This window comes from Caretta caretta, chromosome 3 (genome assembly GCF_965140235.1).
Source record: "Caretta caretta isolate rCarCar2 chromosome 3, rCarCar1.hap1, whole genome shotgun sequence".
Classification (NCBI taxonomy): Eukaryota; Metazoa; Chordata; order Testudines; family Cheloniidae; genus Caretta; species Caretta caretta.
This window is the reverse complement of record NC_134208.1, coordinates 74415086-74435475: the sequence shown is the minus strand read 5'-3', so window position 1 is coordinate 74435475 and position 20390 is coordinate 74415086. Positions and strand designations below refer to the sequence as shown.

General features: G+C 39.2%; 1 protein-coding gene across 11 annotated transcripts in view; it reads right to left on the bottom strand.

Moving 5' to 3' along the window:
• The window catches only part of KLHL32 (kelch like family member 32), a 236131-nt gene that overhangs the window by 87545 nt on the left and 128196 nt on the right, over positions 1-20390 (bottom strand). For 10 of the 11 annotated variants that reach the window (XR_012667619.1, XR_012667618.1, XR_012667617.1 and 7 more), the window contains exon 7: positions 8284-8499. The exons of the other annotated variant lie outside the window; for it this stretch is intronic. Coding sequence is in view for 6 of the 10 variants with exons in the window: in XM_048844962.2 (XP_048700919.1) it covers positions 8284-8499 (216 nt within the window). In the remaining 4 variants the exon portion in view is untranslated. The remainder of the gene's footprint in view (positions 1-8283; positions 8500-20390) is intronic. 11 annotated transcript variants of the gene reach the window in all.

Below are 20390 nucleotides of genomic sequence, written 5' to 3'. Positions count from 1 at the left end.
ATCACAAAGTTCCATGAAAGTGCCCTTACGCATGCGAAAGTTTCGCAGCCACTGGGAATCGTCCCAGACCTGCAACACTATGCGGTCCCACCAGTCTGTGCTTGTTTCCCGGGCCCAGAATTGGCGTTCCATCGCATGAACCTGCCCCATTAGCACCATGATGCCCACGTTGCCAGGGCCCGTGCTTTGAGAGAAGTCTGTGTCCATGTCCGCATCACTCTCGTCACAGCGCTGATGTTGCCTATATACCCGGTTTCACTTTGGCAGGTTCTGGTGCTGCATATACTGCTGGATAATGCGCATGGTGTTTAATACGCTCCTAATTGCCAAAGTGATCTGAGCGGGCTCCATGCTTGTCATGGTATGGTGTCTGCATGGAAAAAAGGCGCGGAACGATTGTCTGCCGTTGCTCTGATGGAGGGAGGGGCGACTGATGACATGGCTTATAGGGTTGGCTTACAGGGAATTAAAATCAACAAAGGGGGTGGCTTTATATTAAGGAGAAACAAAAACAACTGTCACACAGAATGGCCCCTTCAAGGATTGAACTCAAAAATCTGGGTTTAGCAGGCCAATGCTTGACCCACTGAGCTATCCCTCCCCCCAGTATTTCAGGCAGGACTGAATCTCCATTAAACTTTTCAAGGTGCCCTTGACAGATCTCACCGAAACGATTGTTGGCCATTGATTTTACGGAGGGAGGGAGGGAGGGATGAGGGAGCAAATGAATACAAAACAAATCTGGTCTATTTCTTGTTTTGATCCACTCCATCTATCTTTTACATCTTTGGCTGGCAGCAGACGGTGCAGTAGGACTGCTAGCCATCCTCATCTCCTGGCTGCTCGCCAGAAGATGGTACAATAGGACTGCCGGCAGGACTAAAGAGAATGACCTGGTCGAGTCACTCCTAATTTAGTTCCTGCGCCCATGTCTGCCAAAGTGCTCCTGACCGACCTTACCGAGGCAGCCAGGAGCACCTCGAACATGATGAGGATGGTTATCAGGACTATTGCACCATCAGCTGCCACAAGGCAATGGGTTGCTGCTGCTGTGTAGCAATGCAGTACCGTGTCTGCCAGCACCCAGGAGACATACGGTGACAGTGAGCTGAGCGGGCTCCATGCTTGCCGTGCTATGGCGTCTGCTCAGGTAACTCAGGAAAAAAGGCGCGAAACGATTGTCTGCCCTTGCTTTCATGGAGGGAGGGAGGGAAGGGGGGCCTGACAATATGTACCCAGAACCACCTGCGACAATGTTTTTTGCCCCATCAGGCATTGGGATCTCAACCCAGAATTCCAATGGGCAGCGGAGACTGTGGGAACTCTGGGATACCTACCCACAGTGCAACACTCTGGAAGTCGACGCTAGCCTTGGTACTGTGGAAGCACTCCGCCGAGTTAATGCTCTTAATGCACTTAGAGCATTTTGTGTGGGGACACACACAATCGACTATATAAAAACGATTTCTAAAAAACCGACTGCTATAAATTCGATCTAATTTCGTAGTGTAAACATACCCTAAGATCTTAAGTCACTTTTGAAATGGGACTTAGGGACATACCCTCAAAGGTATTTAGGTGCCTAACTCCCATTGAAATCAATCAGAGTTGGATGCCTAAATACTTTTCAGGATCCAGGCATAAGATGTTTTTGAACATTTTACCCACTATGACCAGTGTCATAAAATTTCCATAAGGTGTTGTTAATTTGCAAAGCTTTAAATGGCCAGGAATCCAGCTCTCTCCCACCCTCTGTTCTATCTCCGCAGGTACAAGCTGCAGGAATGCTTTTGCTCTCCATTCTTGGTGATAAATTTACTGAAATGGGTAGCTGGGCACTCTGTATAGAGGCCTCTTATCTCTAGAATTTGCTCCCATTGAAGTCCACCCCCACAGCCTGAGTTAGGCAACCTCTAAGAAGTAGTGCAGAACTCATCTGTTTAATCAGGGTTTTAACTCGCAAAGGTTTATTATAATTGTGTGTCTAGGGGGACTGATGTTAAGCACTGTGGGGACAACTGTTTTGAGTGGCCACCTTGCTTAGATATCTGTTATGATTACTACTTTTACTTTTCATACCTGTACTTAGATGTCCTCTGCTGGGTATGTTATCACTGCATACAGTAAATAGATTAAAGTCAAACCTAGAAATATACTGTTACTCATCTTGACACTGTGTCTGTAGCTTTAATAGCAGCACAACACTAGTGACCAAGAACATTTCCTTTTACTTAAATATACATTGATACATACAATTATACTTCAGTTAATCTTGTGTGTTAGACTCCATGAAGATAGACCAATGCAAATGCGACATACAGAAACCATCTTGTTGAGTGTGTGCCTTGGTGTCATCTTTCCGCACTTTGTTTTTAAACTAAATCCCATGTTCCCTACTTACCTGCAGAGATGACCTAAATTCAGGAGCTGCAGGCAAAGCAGCCCTCCTGCCTACCAGTGTGATGCTCTATGCAATTCTACAGTTAATCCAGGATAAATTAGGTGGGGCAATATTTTTGCAGGACACTGAGGCAAAAGTAATGCACTCCAGTCATTTCCTTATTGCTTACAGCTGCAGCAAAAAAATCATGGAGTGGAATCGACATGTATCAAAATGAAAATTAGAAGCATAGAACACAGAGATGCCTTTCATAAATCACTGCTCTTTAATGTAAAATAAAACCTTTCTGTGTTACCATTATATAGGTTTACAGTTGCAATAAGAAATTTTCATATTTAAAAAAAAAACCCAGTCAAACTTGGAATAAGTTCAGAAGAAAGTAACACAAGATCTTATTGTCAACTAATGACAAGATTAAGAGAACATTAAGCCTACCACTAAGGCAAATAAGGGGAGATAACTTCACACGTATGTAAAGAGATGTTATAAAGACGACAGGGATCAATTTTCCTTGTTGGTCAGTGATTCTAAGACAATAGGAAATGGTGCAAAAATTGTATTAGGAAAAATGTATATTAGTAGGAAAAGTTATGTAACTATAAAGTCAATGGTACAAGTGCTGGAGGAACCAGCTTGGGGCCATGCTCCTCTTGACCTGCTGCTTACAAACAGGGAAGAACTGGTAGGGGAAGTAGAAGTGGGTGGCAACCTCAGCAGCAGTGACCATGAGATGGTTGAGTGCAGGATCCTGACAAAAGGATGAAAGGAGAGAAGAGAAATACAGACCCTGGACTTCAGAAAAGCAGACTTTGACTCCCTTAGGGAACTGATGGGCAGGATCCCCTGGGAGGCTAATATGCGGGGGAAAGGAGTCCAGGAGAGCTGGCTGTATTTTAAAGAAGCCTTATTGGAGGCACAGGAACAAACCATCCCGATGTGCAGAAAGAATAGCAAATATGGTAGCAACCAGCTTGGCGTAACAGTGAAATCTTTGGTGAGCTTATTGGAAATGGCCCACCATATGATCACTTTAGATAAGCTATTACCAGCAGGACAGTGGGGTGGGAGGAGGTATTGTTTCATGATCTCTGTGTGTATATAAAGTCTGCTGCAGTTTCCACGGTATACATCTGATGAAGTGAGCTGTAGCTCACGAAAGCTCATGCTCAAATAAATTGGTTAGTCTCTAAGGTGCTACAAGTACTCCTTTTCTTTTTGCGAATACAGACTAACACGGCTGTTACTCTGAAACTTATTAACAGCGTGATTAATTGTGTAATTAATCGCAATTAATAACGCAATACAAAAATTAATTTTTAAGCGCAATACAAAAATTAATTTTTTAATCATAGAATCATAGAATATCAGGGTTGGAAGGGACCTCAGGAGGTCATCTAGTCCAACCCCCTGCTCAAAGCAGGACCGATCCCCGACTAAATCATCCCAGCCAGGGCTTTGTCAAGCCTGACCTTAAAAACTTCTAGGGAAGGAGATTCCACCACCTCCCTAGGTAACGCATTCCAGTGTTTCACCACCCTCATAGTGAAAAAGTTTTTCCTAATATCCAACCTAAATCTCCCCCACTGCAACTTGAGACCATTACTCCTTGTTCTGTCATCTGCTACCACTGAGAACATGTAGTCTAGAGCCATCCTCTTTGGTACCCCCTTTCAGGTAGTTGAAAGCAGCTATCAAATCCCCCCTCATTCTTCTCTTCTGAAGACTAAACATCCTTGACAGCCCTAATTTATATATGTGTACATTTGAAATAAAAAGTCATTTGAAATGAAAAATTGACACTTTTTATACCAAAAAATCAAAATGGTTTTGCAAAAAATTTTATTTTTGTCAAGACAGGATTTTCTAACAGAATGCTGTTTTGACTGTGTTTTTATTACCAGCTCTAATATCTATATCTACTGATAGATGGATGGATAGGAAGGTGCTGGACCTTCTTGTATATTTTTCTTAACCTTAACTTCACAAAAAAAGGTATCTAAAATGGCTAATGTTGATTTCTTTACAACCCTTTGTATAAGTAAAAGAGGGAAAAACAAATCTGTGTTCATCTCTGGAATACTCATTTTCAGTCCAATGCGATTCAGAGTTAGCCTTTTGATTAAGATCAAATATAGTATCGGTGTAGTATCATTCGATAAATTGGAGGACTACTATTACTACTACTGCGGGGTTCGGTGACCTAAGAGATATTTCCATCTCTAACTATTATGATGATCCTATGAACAGTGAACTTCTAACCCCTTCAAAATCAAAGTTCTGAATTAAGATGATAGCTGATTTTTATGTATAGCAATATTAAGTGTAACATCAGTTTATTGCTTAAATAGCCTTTAAATTTAGCATATTACCACTCTAAGTTTCCAACAAGAAGCCCTCTGGTACTAGATTTCTCTGGGAACATGCATTACTGTATAAGGTTGGTTACCTTTTAAATTACCAAGGGAAAGAAATAAGCTGCTTCCTTAAAGTAGAGCCAATGAGCCCTTTTAGAAATAGCCAATTATGAGAAAATTGACTTTCCACCTAATGATAATCTAGACATTTATATCCTCATCTGGAAAGCATTTACAATAACTTGTGAATAAATATCACTGTTGATCATCTCAGTCAAACATATGACAAGGGAAGGACAAGATCAAAGAATTATTCACTTTTGTTTTAACTTTCTCGGGATTTTTCCTTGTCTTTTCTGTATCTCTATTTAATTCTCTCTTCCCACCCGGATGAATTATTACACACACTTTAATGGTGCACACAAGCCATGAATCATATACACCTGTAATGATCTATCAAAAGTTGTATTTAAATATCCCACACAGTAGTTGAATGTAACAATCTATATGGGAAAAAATCAATAAAATATAGATTCTAAAACACTAGCGCCAATGTCCCCTTCTTACGCTTATGTTTTCAGGAGCTGGTAGCCATCTCGACTCTAGTCATTTGTTTAGAAGAAACTGTATTTCTTCCCGCTCCTCCACCATTGTTATTGTTTTATCATGGTTAAGGTCAGGTTAGAAAAGTTCAGGGTTATTCACACTGTAAAAAATAGATTTTTTTGGATTCCTTGTAGTTGCCTCTCCAAAGGAAAGCCCCATTTAGGCTGGGAAAATGAGGTTCATAAGATTTTTCTGTTAATAACGGTGCACTCTTTACTAAGAAGTGCACTTCTACTTACTTTATCCACTATATCCTTCATAAAATCTTGACTTTCTTTCCAAGACGATCTAGGAGAATCATCACCATAGTACTGTAGAACCTTACTGAACATTAGTCATATTTTTATGTGGGTTAGAAGCTAATATTACTATTAAACTTTACAAAATATGCCTTGCTTAAGGATGTAGTTCACAACATTCAATCAACTGGGGAATCCACAATCAACAACCTAACAAAAATCTAGCATGGAGCACACGTGAGCGACAGTAGATTTTAGTTTTCATCTACAGCAAATCTATGTGTTATCTCAAAGCCAGACTTCCTATATTTTTCTTTTAACTGCCTTAATCTTTATGTACATTGGGCCTGATGGACCCAGTGGATGCTGGGAGTTTAAACCTTGCTGCACCAGTGAACGTAGTAGTGCCCTGTGGACACTGTGATCCCCTCCAGGGACCCTCCCCTGGGAGGGTACCTTTAATTTGTGGTTTGAATTTCATGTGAGGACCACTGGTGAAGTTGCCTTGGGGACACGTTGAAACAATGTTGTTATAATGTGTGTGCATCTGTGTGTTCTTGGGATGCCACACTAGTTACAGGTAGGACACATTAATCAAGTAGTAGTATCCCTCATCAGCTTTCCTATTATCTGCCCCACTTTGTGCCAATTTCCTCTTGCTTCCCCAACACCTCCTGCTCTGCTGTTCTTCTGCAAGACATGGGATAGGGATTTGTCAAAGTCAATGAGCACTTTATTACAGGGAGAGTGCTCAGTAATGAACAATTCAGCAATTTAATGAGATTCTGTAGATCTGTCTCCAGCCTGTCCATCAAGTTTCACTTCTATAAAGCACCCTGACACTAATCCTCTGGCATACCCAATCTTCACCCTGGGCTGAATATTAGATTCTTCCATGGTATATTGCATTACCACTATAACCTTAGCAAAAATGATGAACTTAACTACACTTGAGGCAATATAGCTGGTCTGATTTGATTTTCCTCTATTGGGTTGACTATGAGGGAATTATTTATTTACTATGATAAAGCAAAAAACAGTTTCTTATTGCCTGCTGAATGCCTAAATTGGTAAATATTTATGTGTGTCTTTTAATTCATTCTGGAGAACCAGAAATAAAATATATATTTTTTTGCCTGCAGCAGAAAACTAGTTTAAAACATTCTACATAACAGCATTAGTAACCTTTAGAGAGGCAATTATGATAATACTTAAATGGACAGTGTAGAGTTTGTTGTCACTCAAAAAGAAGCACATTATCACTGCTGTACATAGCAGTATCTGCAGTGTGACCTGCAACACTGGCATACACTATCATATTTGCTACATGGAGTGTCCACTCTACTGTCATGCAGGCCATTAAGAAAATCTTTCCCAGATTCGTCCCATAGGGCAAGGCCAGTGTCACAGTACCAGAGACTTAAGAACTCCCACTTACCAGACTGGAAATGGCAAACGTGGGGAGAACGCCTGCCATACCACACTGACCAGTGCCAGCATGCTATTTAATGCAGCTTGGCTTTCTGCAGCATCTCTCCTCTCTAAGATGTCTCAAAGCACTTTGAGAAGCACTTTCATCTTGCAGTGAAGTGATAATGAAAGCAAATGGGCCAGTCAGCAATACCCCCACAACCTCACTCATCAAAACTGCTTTACCAAGCAAGGGAATGAGGGCTAGCACTCCAGAGTATCCCCTCCTCCTTTATAAAAGAGTACAGCACCAGGGGATCTCTCAAAGATGAGTAGGCGGGAGTCCAAGTTTATATTTCAATTTTAATGGAAATAGCATCTTTGGAAAAGACTGCATATTCTACCCTCAAAATCTGAGAAATAAATCTGTGCGGTAGCCACTAGAATGAAGGATTAAACTTTATCTCCACTCTGCCTTGGTAGTTTGAAGAAGTTTGTTTTTATATAGCACGGCTCATCTGCAGATCTCAAAACACCTTACAAAGTAAGGCAAGAATCATACCCCTCATTTCACAGATGGGGAAACCAAGGCACAGAGCGATGAAGTGACTTACACAACATCACCCAGCAGATAAGGAGCTTATTAAGAGAGCCATGAATAACACTCAGGTCTTCTGACTGCTTCTCCCTTCCATTAGCCTGAAGGTATCTCCCTTTTTATAAGATAAAAAGTATTTTCCAAAACAGATATATTTAACAATTTTTTCCTACCTTGCCCTGCCTTTCTCCCATATTGCGTGATAGCAAACAAGAAACAAACAGCAGTGTTCCTGTAATTAATATTACAGATGTTTACTTCCATTATATTCTGAAGCTCCCATTTTCACAGATTTACAGTAGGATTGTTTCCCAGATTATTTTATATATATATTTTTGTAGCAAAACATATTAAAAGGCATGTGGCTATGTGTTTCTTTAGCATTAAAAGCTATTAAATCATATTCCATATTATGCCACAATGTTGTAATTTTTTCCTGTTAACATACTAGGCCACACAAGTCAAACAACAAAAAGTCTTCTTCCAGATTAACTAATTGTATTAGAACAGAGCAGATCCTGTATTACTGTATTACGTCAAAATCTAGTTTGCCCCCTTTTGTTTCCCTGAGCCTTTAATCATTTTAGTGTCACCAGCACGTGCTCAAGGGCTCCTGAACAAAAGTTTTCCCTGGTTTTATACAGTGTCACACATTACACCAACCGATTTCCTTACCTGCCAGATTTGCTCTTCGCTAAGAGAAGTGAGTCGGTCGCTCTTCAGGACCTCTCGAAGGAGACAGTATGGGAGAGCCAGGACTTCCTCCGGGTGACTCTTCAACAGCTCAGAGAGGTGTTTAACTAAGAAGTCAACCACTGCCTTCTCCAGCAAAGTGAGGTTAAAGAGGTCAGCGAGCTTATACAGGTCCAAGTAATTAAAGCTATTTAATTCCTGGGTGAGCAAAGCAAAACAAAAAATGTGTCTCAGAAAAAAAGGCAAAAGAGAAATAGGGGAAAATGTGACTTCAGATTGAGGATCATGGTCTGGCACACGTGTGAAAAAAAAGCGTGAGCAAATGCTGCAATTGCATGTGCAAATCGGGCAATTGTGAATGATAGAGGGCATTCAGAAATCATGTGTGTTGAAACTGCCTGATTTATGCATGCATCTGCAGCAACTGTAAGACATGAAGTTGTATGTGGACCAATAAATAAACCAAAGTGTTTCATAGTGTATTACAAGAGCTGGCAGAATTCAACACGTAGATTTTTTTAAAAAATCTTTCCATTAATTAAAAAGCTTTGTTACAGAACAATTGTTTGCTCATTATTTATTGTTAATTATTTCATCTGCCTTGAAAAGAGAACTGCAAGCACTTTCATAAATAGGATTTCTAGTTTCACCAAGGACTTCTGTTTTCTATGCTGAAATTATGTTTCAATTTACAGATATATCATCAGTGAATTAAAACAGATTTGCCTTCACCTCCTGCACCAACAGTATCCTGATTTGCCACTTCTTCATCTAGAAGCAGAAAAATGAACACTGACAAAAGCTGAGCTAAACCAAAGCAAAAGTACTTTCTACCCAGATATCAACAGATCCTACATTTAAAGGCCCACATTTTCAGCCTGGCATATCGCTGCAATTACTACAATCTGGGCAATTTATATAATTTTAGATCTCATGCTTTTCAAGATCAAGATCATGTCTTCATCTATGTTAGGAGAGCACCTAGTAACTGGGCACTACCACTAACTAAGTAAAAAAATCTAGAAAATAAACAAAAAAGTAACTAGTCACTAAGTCTATAAAGGTCTAATAGAACCCAGTCACTATCCAACTTTATTTAATGTTAAACAGGGCCTGGGATTCGGTGTAGAGAGACCTCAGCCTGCTTAGAACATGGCAAACGCACCATTAAAAATCCTTTGAACCTTTCATTAACGATACAGAAAAGAAGGAAAAACAGTTAAAGAAAGCATCTGAAATGTAAAATATTAAACAAGTCTTTCATTTTAACATTTTGTGTTCCCTTTAGCTGTAGAGTTTTTAGAAAGAAAACCCCCTCGTTCCACAGTATCTTAGAGAGCATTAAAGATGGTAATAACTGTCCTTTTGGGCAAAAGAAAAGAAGCTGGCTGAGATGGGCTAAAGCGGTTGTTTTTCCTGTTGTCTTTAAGATCCAAAACTGACCTTTTGAGGAAAAGAAAATAAGTTAGTTGAGATGAGCTGGAGCTGCTGTTGCTGTTGTTAAAGTCCAATCCCATTTCATCAAAGATGCAGTTTGGAATTCAGCTGGAGCTGACAGAACAATCCAGATGACATCACCAACCCTCTCTGGCCTGAGCTGGTAAGGACACCCCTCAAGATTAAGCCAAAGAAGGTCTGGGTCCCTGGAGACAGTGGGGGTGGCAGCCATGACAGTGAAGCTTGGTCCAGTAGCCTCCGGCTATTCTTTCTTTACCCCCAAAATCTCAGTCTTTAAAAAGCCACAAAGAGTATGGTGGGTGAAGTAACCCATCCCCTCATTATTTTGTCCAAAAATTAGGCTTACTATCCAACACGCCAATTTTGGTTCATTAACTTCCGGCTCTACATCATCATACTAATTTCAACAGTTTTTGGATTATATCAACATGGACTTTTGCATTTAGAGTAATCCAGTTTCTCTGTCTGGTTTTCTTGCATTATTCCCATCAATATTTGTTATTATAGGTTATCATGACATGTTAAAACGTACACATTTTTGACAGTAAAGCTCTCAATTAGGGTAAATTTGTAGGCACAATTAGCATAACACTCCCTCACTTTCCTTCCCATCCTATTCTTACCCAGCTGAGAAATACAGGAATCAAAATTATACACAGTACCTCTAAATAATAATGGTCCAAATGGTCCTGCCCAGTGCACGATGTGAAGGAGAATAAGACAAACTCCTGGAATAAACACCTAAGGACAAGGGAGAGTGAGCAGAGACTTCACCGAATCCTTCACAACTCTGAGAAAGGCCACCTACAAAAACAGTGTGTTGCTGGCTCTTTGTGGGTTTTGGAGAACGACAGAGTCAGGGAGCAGTTGCTCTACAAGACTCACTTGCCTCTAAAACCTGTGGATATGCAGACAGAAATCCACATGGGAGTTAATGCTGTCTGTTGTAGCATTAACTCCCCTCCCGAAGCTTCTATTCCATACACAGAGGGGACTAATCATGTAAGAGAGACAATGATAGTACATCTCCTAAATGAGCTATGGTGCCATGGGAAAGAGGAGGCTAGAAAGCAACACAAAGGATCATGCAGACCAGGTAGAGGACCTAGAATCCTGGGATTTGCCCACAGCTCCTTGGGTTAAACAGTGATTCCTGCATTCTCAGTGTGGCCATACACCTCAGCTTCCTAAGGACAGCATAGCAGAAACTCCAGAAATTATATAATATAGAGCAGGGTCAACAAGAACAAATATATATTATTTGAGACATCAGAGTGACAAAGGACCCTAAATAAAATTCATATACTTTCATCTGCTTTTCTCTGTTTTTTCTCCTTGTTCCTGTTTTTTTCTCCCCCTCTCCTACTCCCTGGTCTTCTCCCACAATTTACTGCTCTGTTCCCAGCTACCAGCCCCCTCATTGTCCCACTCCTTATGCGAAGATTACAAGAACTCTTGTCAGTTTCACTTTGCTGCTTAGTTAGCACAGGAAGCAGAGCAGAAAAGAGGAAAAGACTAAATTACCTGAATTACACTTGGCTGCTCTGCTGGATGGACTGGCAGAGCCAAATGAAACTGACAAGAGATCTTGTAAATGTCAATTTGCTGCTCTGCTGGCACATGGAGCGGAGCAGAAGGAAGATGGGAACGGGAGAAGAGAATCTCCAGAAGGTTCTGGGTGCTACCCATGGGATAAGGTCTGCTTTGTCAGTGAATTCAATGGTTTTCTATTGATTGATGGTAGAACTGCTACTCCAGGATGACCAAATTCCTTGTGGGACTCCCATTGAAATATGGAACCCCTGCATGTCCTCCAGCTTGGGGCTGTGTATTGAAGGCAAATTCTATTTAAGGTGCTACATTCTATACAGAATCTCTTCCTTATTTTTTAAAGAATCAGGAGCTGAGGTTTATGCATATTCACAATAAGCACTCAGGGCTTGATCTAGTCTCAAGGGTCACATGTTTTCTGGTAGATCGAAGGATGCCCCCTCCTCTCCATAACGAGACAGGTAAGGTGAGGACAAATCCTTTCCCACTACTGAAGGCTAGGACAGGAATTCTGCACGTTGAAACTCCTGGCATTTCTTGTTTCCTACATGAAAAGATTTTGCTCACAATCATGGGGAAACAGGGCAAGGGTTGACAGTTTTTTGCACTCCTGCTCCCCAAATCAACTCATATACTCATTAAAAATAGGCAATGGGATTACAGAAAATCTTTGGATTTTACAGCAAAAAAAAATTCCATTATCAATTAAATATTTGGATTTTTAATGTAATTTCATAGAAAAATTTAATCTTGATATAAATTTCACTTGACAGATTTATGGGATGTTATTTTATTACTAATTAATAAAGAACTTGACAAAAACATTTTAGAAACTACAGTGGGTCATCACTGAAAATATCCATATTTGCTAGCAAGTTATCACAGTGTGGTATCTCAGGTCTGGCAGCTATTCCCTATTCTAAGCATTATAGGTTGTCATTTCTCAGATACCAACTGCTGGCAATTGCTGACCTACAGTGAGTACTAGGAGTTCTGTTTCCATTTATTTTTTAAAAATGACCAGTACGTATATAAAAATCTTGTAAATATTTAGTCATTCTTGGTTCTCTTTAAAATGTAGAGATGAATAGAATGAAACCCATTCCAAAGACAGTATTGACAACTCTACATGTTCAGAAATCATAAGCCAGTTCCCCAAAATCATGAGATTTAAAAAAAAACAAACCCCAACATTTGGGGTTGTTTTTATTTGCTTTCTGGTTTTGAACATGGAGGGTTAACATTTACAAGCTTTTGCCTGCAACCATAAAGGGTTAAAAAATTATTTTTGCTTTTTAAATGAAATCTGAGATGCTCAAATAATCAGATGACTTCAGGAGCAGGGGCTTAAAGAAAATGCTAAAAGCACAAAAGTTGTGCTAAAATTGAGAGAGTTGGCAACATAACAAAGGGCATGTCTATACTGCAATAAAAGACTGGCTCAAAATTGCAGAGTAGACATTTGGGATTGGGCTGGAGCCCAGTCTCTGAAACCCACAAGGTCTAAACTCCTAGTTTTTTGCCCCACAGCACAAGACCCATGAGTCTGATGGGGGAAGGGATATGTCTACAAGGCAATTAAATACCGGTGGCTGGCCTGTGCCAGGTGACTCCGGCTCATGGAGCTTGGACTGAGGGGGTATTTAACTGCAGTATAGATGTCTGGGCCTGGACTGCAGCCTGAGCTCTGAGACCCTCTTACCTTGCAGGATCCTAAATCCCAAGCTCCAACCCAAGCCTGAACATCTCCACTGCAATTAAAAAGCCCTGCAGCCCGTGTCTGAGTCAGCTGGCACAGGCCAGCCACCAGTTTTTAATTGCAATGTTGACATACCCTGAGTCAATTGGCCCAGGCCAACCAAAGGTGGCTGGGATTTAGGCCCTGATCCTGTAAACACTTAAATATGTGATGAATTTCAAGCACATGAATTACCCAACAGAAAACGCGGTTTCTACTTTTTAGGTTTTTATATGGTCACCTCTTACCACAATAGTTGATTTAAAAGGGAGAGGAGTAAGATTATAAAGCCACAGCTTGGGAACCAATGGCAATTTGGTACAGGAGCTGTCTAGGCTGATGGAGGTTAAGAACCTGGATTCTATGCGAGACACATTTGCTATATGTGCCAGCTCTGGGATATGCATCTCCGCAGATCACAGATAGTACTGTAGGCCCCATTCCACCTCGTCTGTGAGATTGGCATCCCTATGCATTGAGGCAAGGAAACAAGCAACGTATGTCTAATGAACTTTGCAGAGTTTTGCACTTCCAACTTTGTTTAGTCGACTTTGCTGCAGAAAGGGATGTTCTGAGCCACTGCAATGGGGTTTTCCCTGGCTGATGGAATGTCAATCATCCAAAAAGAAATGTAAGAGACATGAACTTAAATAAACTGAGTTCTTCATTTTTGGAGGTCAGCAATAAGGAGAATAAGATCCAGGCCTTGTGACCTGAAGATTAACTTTCCACCAAAGAAAGATGAGCCTTATCGAATACCCAACAGAGTCAATGGAAAGTCTCTTAATGATTTCAGTGGGTTTTGAAACAGACCCCAGGTGCAGAAGGTGCAGCCTTCTGGACCTTATATATCATGAGTAATGCTGGTCGGGATATTATTTATTTGCTGAAAAGGGCAACTTGATGGCATTTCTCTGTCTGAAACATAATTTTTGAATGCCGATCAATTCCAAAATTTCAGGGAATGTTGTCGGAATGTTGTAGTAAGGCAGAACCTTACTGATTTTGCTGAAAATAGGAAAAGGAAAATGGGGTACACACGGAGTCCCTTGTATCTGGGATAGCAGAATCATAACCTTAAACAGCTCTGTAACTATCTACTGATCAAAGAACCGGTTTGATGGCAGACATTAACACCTTCTGGCATAACAATACTCCCATCTCAGCCCATAGTTCCAATACAGTTTAAAATGATGACACCCTGTATGACTTATCTCCCAGACAGAAAGAAAAGAAATAAGAATGGTGGGAGCACAGGAGCAATAGGGGTTCACATAGAGCTGCTGGCAAGGTATGGGGGAGGGTTGAAGGGAGTCCCTGAAATAGAGGGGGAGGGTGGCACAGTGGAAATTTGTTTTGGGGGGAGGGGGATTGAGAATGGAGGAATACAATTGAATTTTTGTGGTGAAATTTCCATTTTGTCCAAAAGGCATTTTCCTTGGGAGAAGGGGGAAAACGTTTCAATGGAAAATTTTGAACCAGCTATAGCAAAGAGTCATCATCCCTAGACTGAGCATAAACTGAGGGGTTCAACAACTTGTAGATACTGATCAGAATATTTTTTAAATTTTTTTACTGCTAGGGTTCAGCAGAATGCTGACTCTTCCTCAGAATAGGTCAGCTTGACACAGAAGCTGAAATTAATCACCTTCCGGGGGGGTTGATGGTTTAGAAGGCTATCAATATATTTAAAAAGATTGGGCCTCTAAACAGAAATACTCACGTTTGACTCTAGAAGGTCAGATTTGGCCTTTAGCTTTGAACTTCACAACCATGGAAGCTGGTTTATCAGCTTTCTCAAAAGAAAATCATCCAATTGTCATACCAATCATTTGCTCAAATCAAAATTATACTGATATTGCATATTGCTATCCTGCTAAGGACAAAAGTGTCATGCTGAGATTGTGAGATGTATATTACTGATCAGATAATCCATCTCCCAATCCGTGATAAGGCTTTAATAACCATATGACTATGTCAGAGTACAGAAGCCTCTTGCCAAAGTTTCATTTTTTTTTGGTATCAGAATATATCTATCTATCTATATATGTGTGTGTCTACACACACACAGAGACAGACACACACATATATATATAGTGAAACAGAATCACAATCAATACATCTGCTTCCTCTGAATACATTTCCAAACTAAATTCTTAACTAGATGAAAACCTTCAGATTAACAAATCAATGAAGTGTGCATTCTCTGAAATGGGCTACCCATTCAATTCTGTTGGGATTAGGCATAAGCTAGTCCTGACTGTATTTGCCTATAATGGGTTTTGTTTGATTTACAATTAAATGACAAGTTACTGTTTTGAAATAGCAATAACATAAGTTTAAAAGACTTATTTCTTAAAATAAATATTATATATTTGTATTACAGAATACTGTCCTTTAGTACTATTGATTAAAATGACATTTTTAATAAAAAGTATTTAACACATAATTGAAAGCATCAAGCATAAATAAATTATATAAAAAGAATGTACATTGTACAAAGGATAAAGGTGTTATGTCTTTTTATGGAAAGCTGAAAAACAAACTAAAAGAGAGCACATGAAGAATTAAAGAAGAGTGGTAGGGAAAGAAAGAGACCCAATGTTTTGCTAATGTGATCTATGTTACTTTGCTAACCCACATTCAGACTAACAGTATATAGTTCTTATTACTGAGTTACAGTATAAATAGTTGGTATATTCCACAGTGAACATGAACCTCATTAAATAAATTAGTCAAAATGTTAATCAATGTCTACCTCCAAAACGAACTTGTGGATCTGGTCCTATACATTCAGCTCACTGTACTTTACTGAAGAGGGTGACTGTTTTTTTTTCCAAACTGCTCTTTTTAGTAGTGAGTGAATCCATCATTCCATGTTAAGCATCTTACTGGGCTTCTATGTTATTTATATCAACTTTTTGGCTACCAAAGCAATTGAATAATGAGCTCACATTTAAAATCTTAAGTTTAGGGGGAACACAAGAAAATCAATTTTTCAGACAAATATGTCCTAATAGAAAGACAATATTAAATGTTTACAGTAGACTACATGATACTAACAGCATTTTAATAGAGGGATACAGAAGAGAGTCAAACAGGAGAAAGAACATTTAGAAATATTCTATTTAAATTTATTTCAAATCGATCTTTATTTAATTTATAGTTTTAAGAATAATTGTATTGTGCAAGCCACAGAACAGGATATAAGTAACAGATTGATAAATTAGAGTTAATCATAGCCAAGTGCACGCTAGAGTACAATATACTTCTAGTCCTGTGCTCTGCTTTATAAATAGCAAAAAAATCACAAGGAGAACTAAGGGGAGAGACTGCATTTCTTTATGACCTTATTTGAAAGATAAACTCCTTGGGGAAATACAATTTATTCAGATTATCAAGACCCTGCTGTGCAAATCTACAGTCTGGGAGCACACTACAGAGATCAAAAAATATTTACTTTATTCTGTTGGGTATAAAATCTTTTAATGAATGCATAATTACAGAAAAAGTGTATGCAGCTTTAGAAATTCCATTGCTGAGCCAAGCCATTAATATCCAAGGCATCATACCCAGTTGTGACTCCACCTGCTTCCTATTTGGATTACAACACAGTTATAAATCAAGGTATTATGTGACTACCCATATTAGTACCACAGAAACGGATAGCTTTGTATTATTTCTCCTCTGCAAAAAGAGATGACAATCAATGCCTGAAAGCAAAAACGTGTCTTCTAAAAGTGAAAGCCGTTAGGGACAGGGGCCCTGTCTTCATAATTCTTTGAACAGCCCCTAGCACAATGGACTCTTGATCCTGATGGGGCATCTGGGCACTATGGTAATATAAATGGTAAGTAAAATAAAACAAATAATAAATAATAATAAATAAAATAATAATTATAAGAAGAAGAAGAAGGAGATGATGATGAATGGTTAAAGGTAATTCTGGTATAAGTCAAAATAGAAATAACATAAATATGCTATTTAAAACTTAATGAGAAATCTGTAACAAGGCAAAAATACATTAGGAACTATATTACAGTGAAAAATCTAGTGGATAGTTTCTCTTTTTTAAATTAAATAATTACAGAAGAGGAGCCAAATTCTGCCATTTCACACACACTGCATTTTATTAACTAAAGCTCTGATCCAACAAAGACTTACTCATGTGCTTAACTTTAATGAGATCATTCAAGCTTGAAATCCATAGTAGTACTTACAAACTTAAAGTTAAGCATGTGCAAAAATCTTTACAAGATTGGGGCTTTGGGCCTCATCTGGAACTCTTGCTCATATTGAGTATCTGAGTAGTCCCACTCATGCATGGAAGTAATTTTTGCAGAATCACGGTCACACTGGGATAGTAAGGGCAGAATTTGATAGGGGGAAGGGTTCATATTTTGCCCCCCCCCCCATATATAATAGCATAGACAAAGATATAGAGGTTTTTTTTTCATAAGTAGATGAATGGTAACTGATCACTGGCTGACTATAGACACATATCCTCGTAGACTTAAGGAACACTATCAATTTTATTTTATTTTCATTGACAATTTTACAAAATTCAATTTATTGGTAGAACATGCTTTCCACAGCATATCCTAATTTTTTTAATTCCTATTTTTTAAAAAAGTGTAAAGTTGATCTGAATCACTGCTGATGTTCTAAAGGATGTTTTGAGTTAGGCCCAAGATCAGCAACATCAAACAGGCTCAGGCCCACTCATTTCCCTCCTTCTCTATTTTCTTTCACACTGTGTCTGCTGCCTTTTCAGTTTCAGCTTTGTTGCAGCTGTTGCTAGTAAACACTCTCTTGCAGAGCAGGGGGGAAAGAGTGTCTGTGATCTCCGCAAGGACAGGGTATGAAAGTGATGTTATAATCTTAGTCCATAAAACTGAAAATGCAACTGACCAACAACAAAACAGTGAAACTGACTATACACAAAGTGCCACCAAATGTACAAGGTCAACTAACTGGAGAAAAAAAAACAAAAGAATAACTCTTTCTCTCTCAGGTACAATAATATGGTCACTTGTAACAACAATAGGTGTTATGGTTGGTATGGCAACTCCCATTTTTTCATGTTCTCTGTGTGTGTATATATATCTTCCTACTGTATTTTCCACGGCATGCATTTGATGAAGTGGGTTTTAGCCCACGAAAGCTTATGCCCAAATAAATTTGTTAGTCTCTAAGGTGCCACAAGTACTCCTCGTTCTTTCTGCTGATACAGACTAAACATGGCTACCACTCTGAAATCTGTCAACAATAAGTGTGTAAATTTTCAAGATGAAAGTGTCTGTCCTTTCAAATGATCATGACTACAGAGATATCCGTTCATTTCTGTTGTATATTACATACATCTATTTCTGAAAAATAATACAAATGCAACATTAAGATGGCATAGTTCAACATTTTAGTACATCACAAAATAGAAAAACAAAGGTTGTACAGCAATGTTAAAGTAGCCACAAGATATTTATGCAGTGTTTTCAATACCTGTTTACATTTCTTGAACTTTATCTCCAAAGTGAGTTGGGCTGTCCTGGGAATCCCACATGTGGCTGGCACAAAACCTCCTCAGTCGGGAGGTTTCACATAATAGAGGCAAGGTTAGCATTACTTTGCACAAGGAAAATCCTGTGGGATCAAAGTGAGTGCTACAGCAGAGGCCACCTCTTCCATTGCCTGCCCCGTCTCTCACACTCAGTCCCAGGCTCTTGAAATCACCAAACCCAAAGACAGTGTTTCTGGAAATTTAAAGACCTTAAAGATTTTACGACACTCGAAGAGTCTCCCTCCTCTCTGTGGATGCATCGTGTGGGATGATTTGGTCCCTACTCCTTACGGGCCTTAAATACTTTTTTGTTTGTTTTTTTACTTCTGTTGTCTGGCAGAGCCAACACAGTGATGGGAGAGAGCTGAATCCTATTCTGGCTCATTTAGCATCAACAATCTTGTTAGCTGACTTCCAGTTACAGCATCTTTATTACTAGTGTCAAAGCCAGAGAGAACAAATTTTGACTTTCAGATCCCAAGCTGACTTTACAGGGCTGGCAGTTAGAAAAAACATTTACCACCTATAAAATGAAGAATTTTGATAGAAGCCTCTGAAGAGTCAATAAATATGGAATGCCATAAAACCATATTTTCAGTCACTTTGTAGAATATAACAATTGAGGTGCAGAATGTCTGGGGAATTTTGCTCCTCTGTCAGACACAGTTGGAGAGCCTGTGCCTGTCAGGCAGGGCAAAATGAATCTGAGATGTTACAAATGGGCATGGGTACTTACTAGGATCAGTTTTAAAATATGCCATGTGCTCTGAAATGATTTTTCAGTTGCTTATATCCTCTTTTGCAGCTTTTCAGTTAACAGCTCAGCAAAGACCCTAGTACACATGCAAAACTTAAAATGTCAGTTGTTTTTGCAGGAATTGTGTCTAAAAAATGTGGTTAGATTTATTTATTTATTTGAAAATTTCCCCCCCTTCTTGGAAATAAAAAATAACTGAAGAAAATGTCCTTAATTTTTTGAGAGAAGAAATTAACTTTAAACTGAGATCATGCACCGAAAGTTTCAGCTCAAGAGGAAAGATTCATCAGCAATTTGTGTGTGTTTATATAATACTATTTGGAATCTTTACTACCAACAGATAGCACAATCTAATATTAAGGTCCCCTTACACTTCCCATTATAAGACTGCATTTCAATTGCTTATATTTTTTCCAAAATTTAACCACCTAGCCTGAATTTTTCCAGTCTCCCAGGTTGATATTTTCTTTAATTTCAGCCAAAACAGTTGGGTGTTACTGAGACTGATGCTCGGGAAAAATACACTGTTTTGCCAATGTTAAAAAATTCTAGCAGCCATTTCTTTGAGAAGTTCGACCACCCCCATACTTTGAAGGAAGAATTTAAAATTTAGCAGGTGGGTGGGCCTTCGTGTCAGCACCTCACAAGGTTGAACTGTGGGAGTCCTATTGTAAAATAGCAAGTCAGGGCTTGAAGCTACATGGTGCTGAGTGCCATCAGCTCTCATTGAAGTTCACGGGTTATGAAGAAATTGAGCACCTATCAGGATCTGGCCCTAAATGAATGAACAATAAAAAAGCAAGGATAATAAGTCACAAAATGCACTCTGTTAATTCATTTGGGTAACTATATATCTATTTAGGAACCCATGTGGCCCCCACCACTGTGGTATCTGAGCACCACACAGCCATTGATGGATTTTATTCTGACAACAGAAATTAGGCTAGGCATAACAGGTATACTTTTTAAAAGACTAGAGTTGGTTGAAAATGGGATTTCTTTCACAAAAATTTGAGTGAAAAATTAGT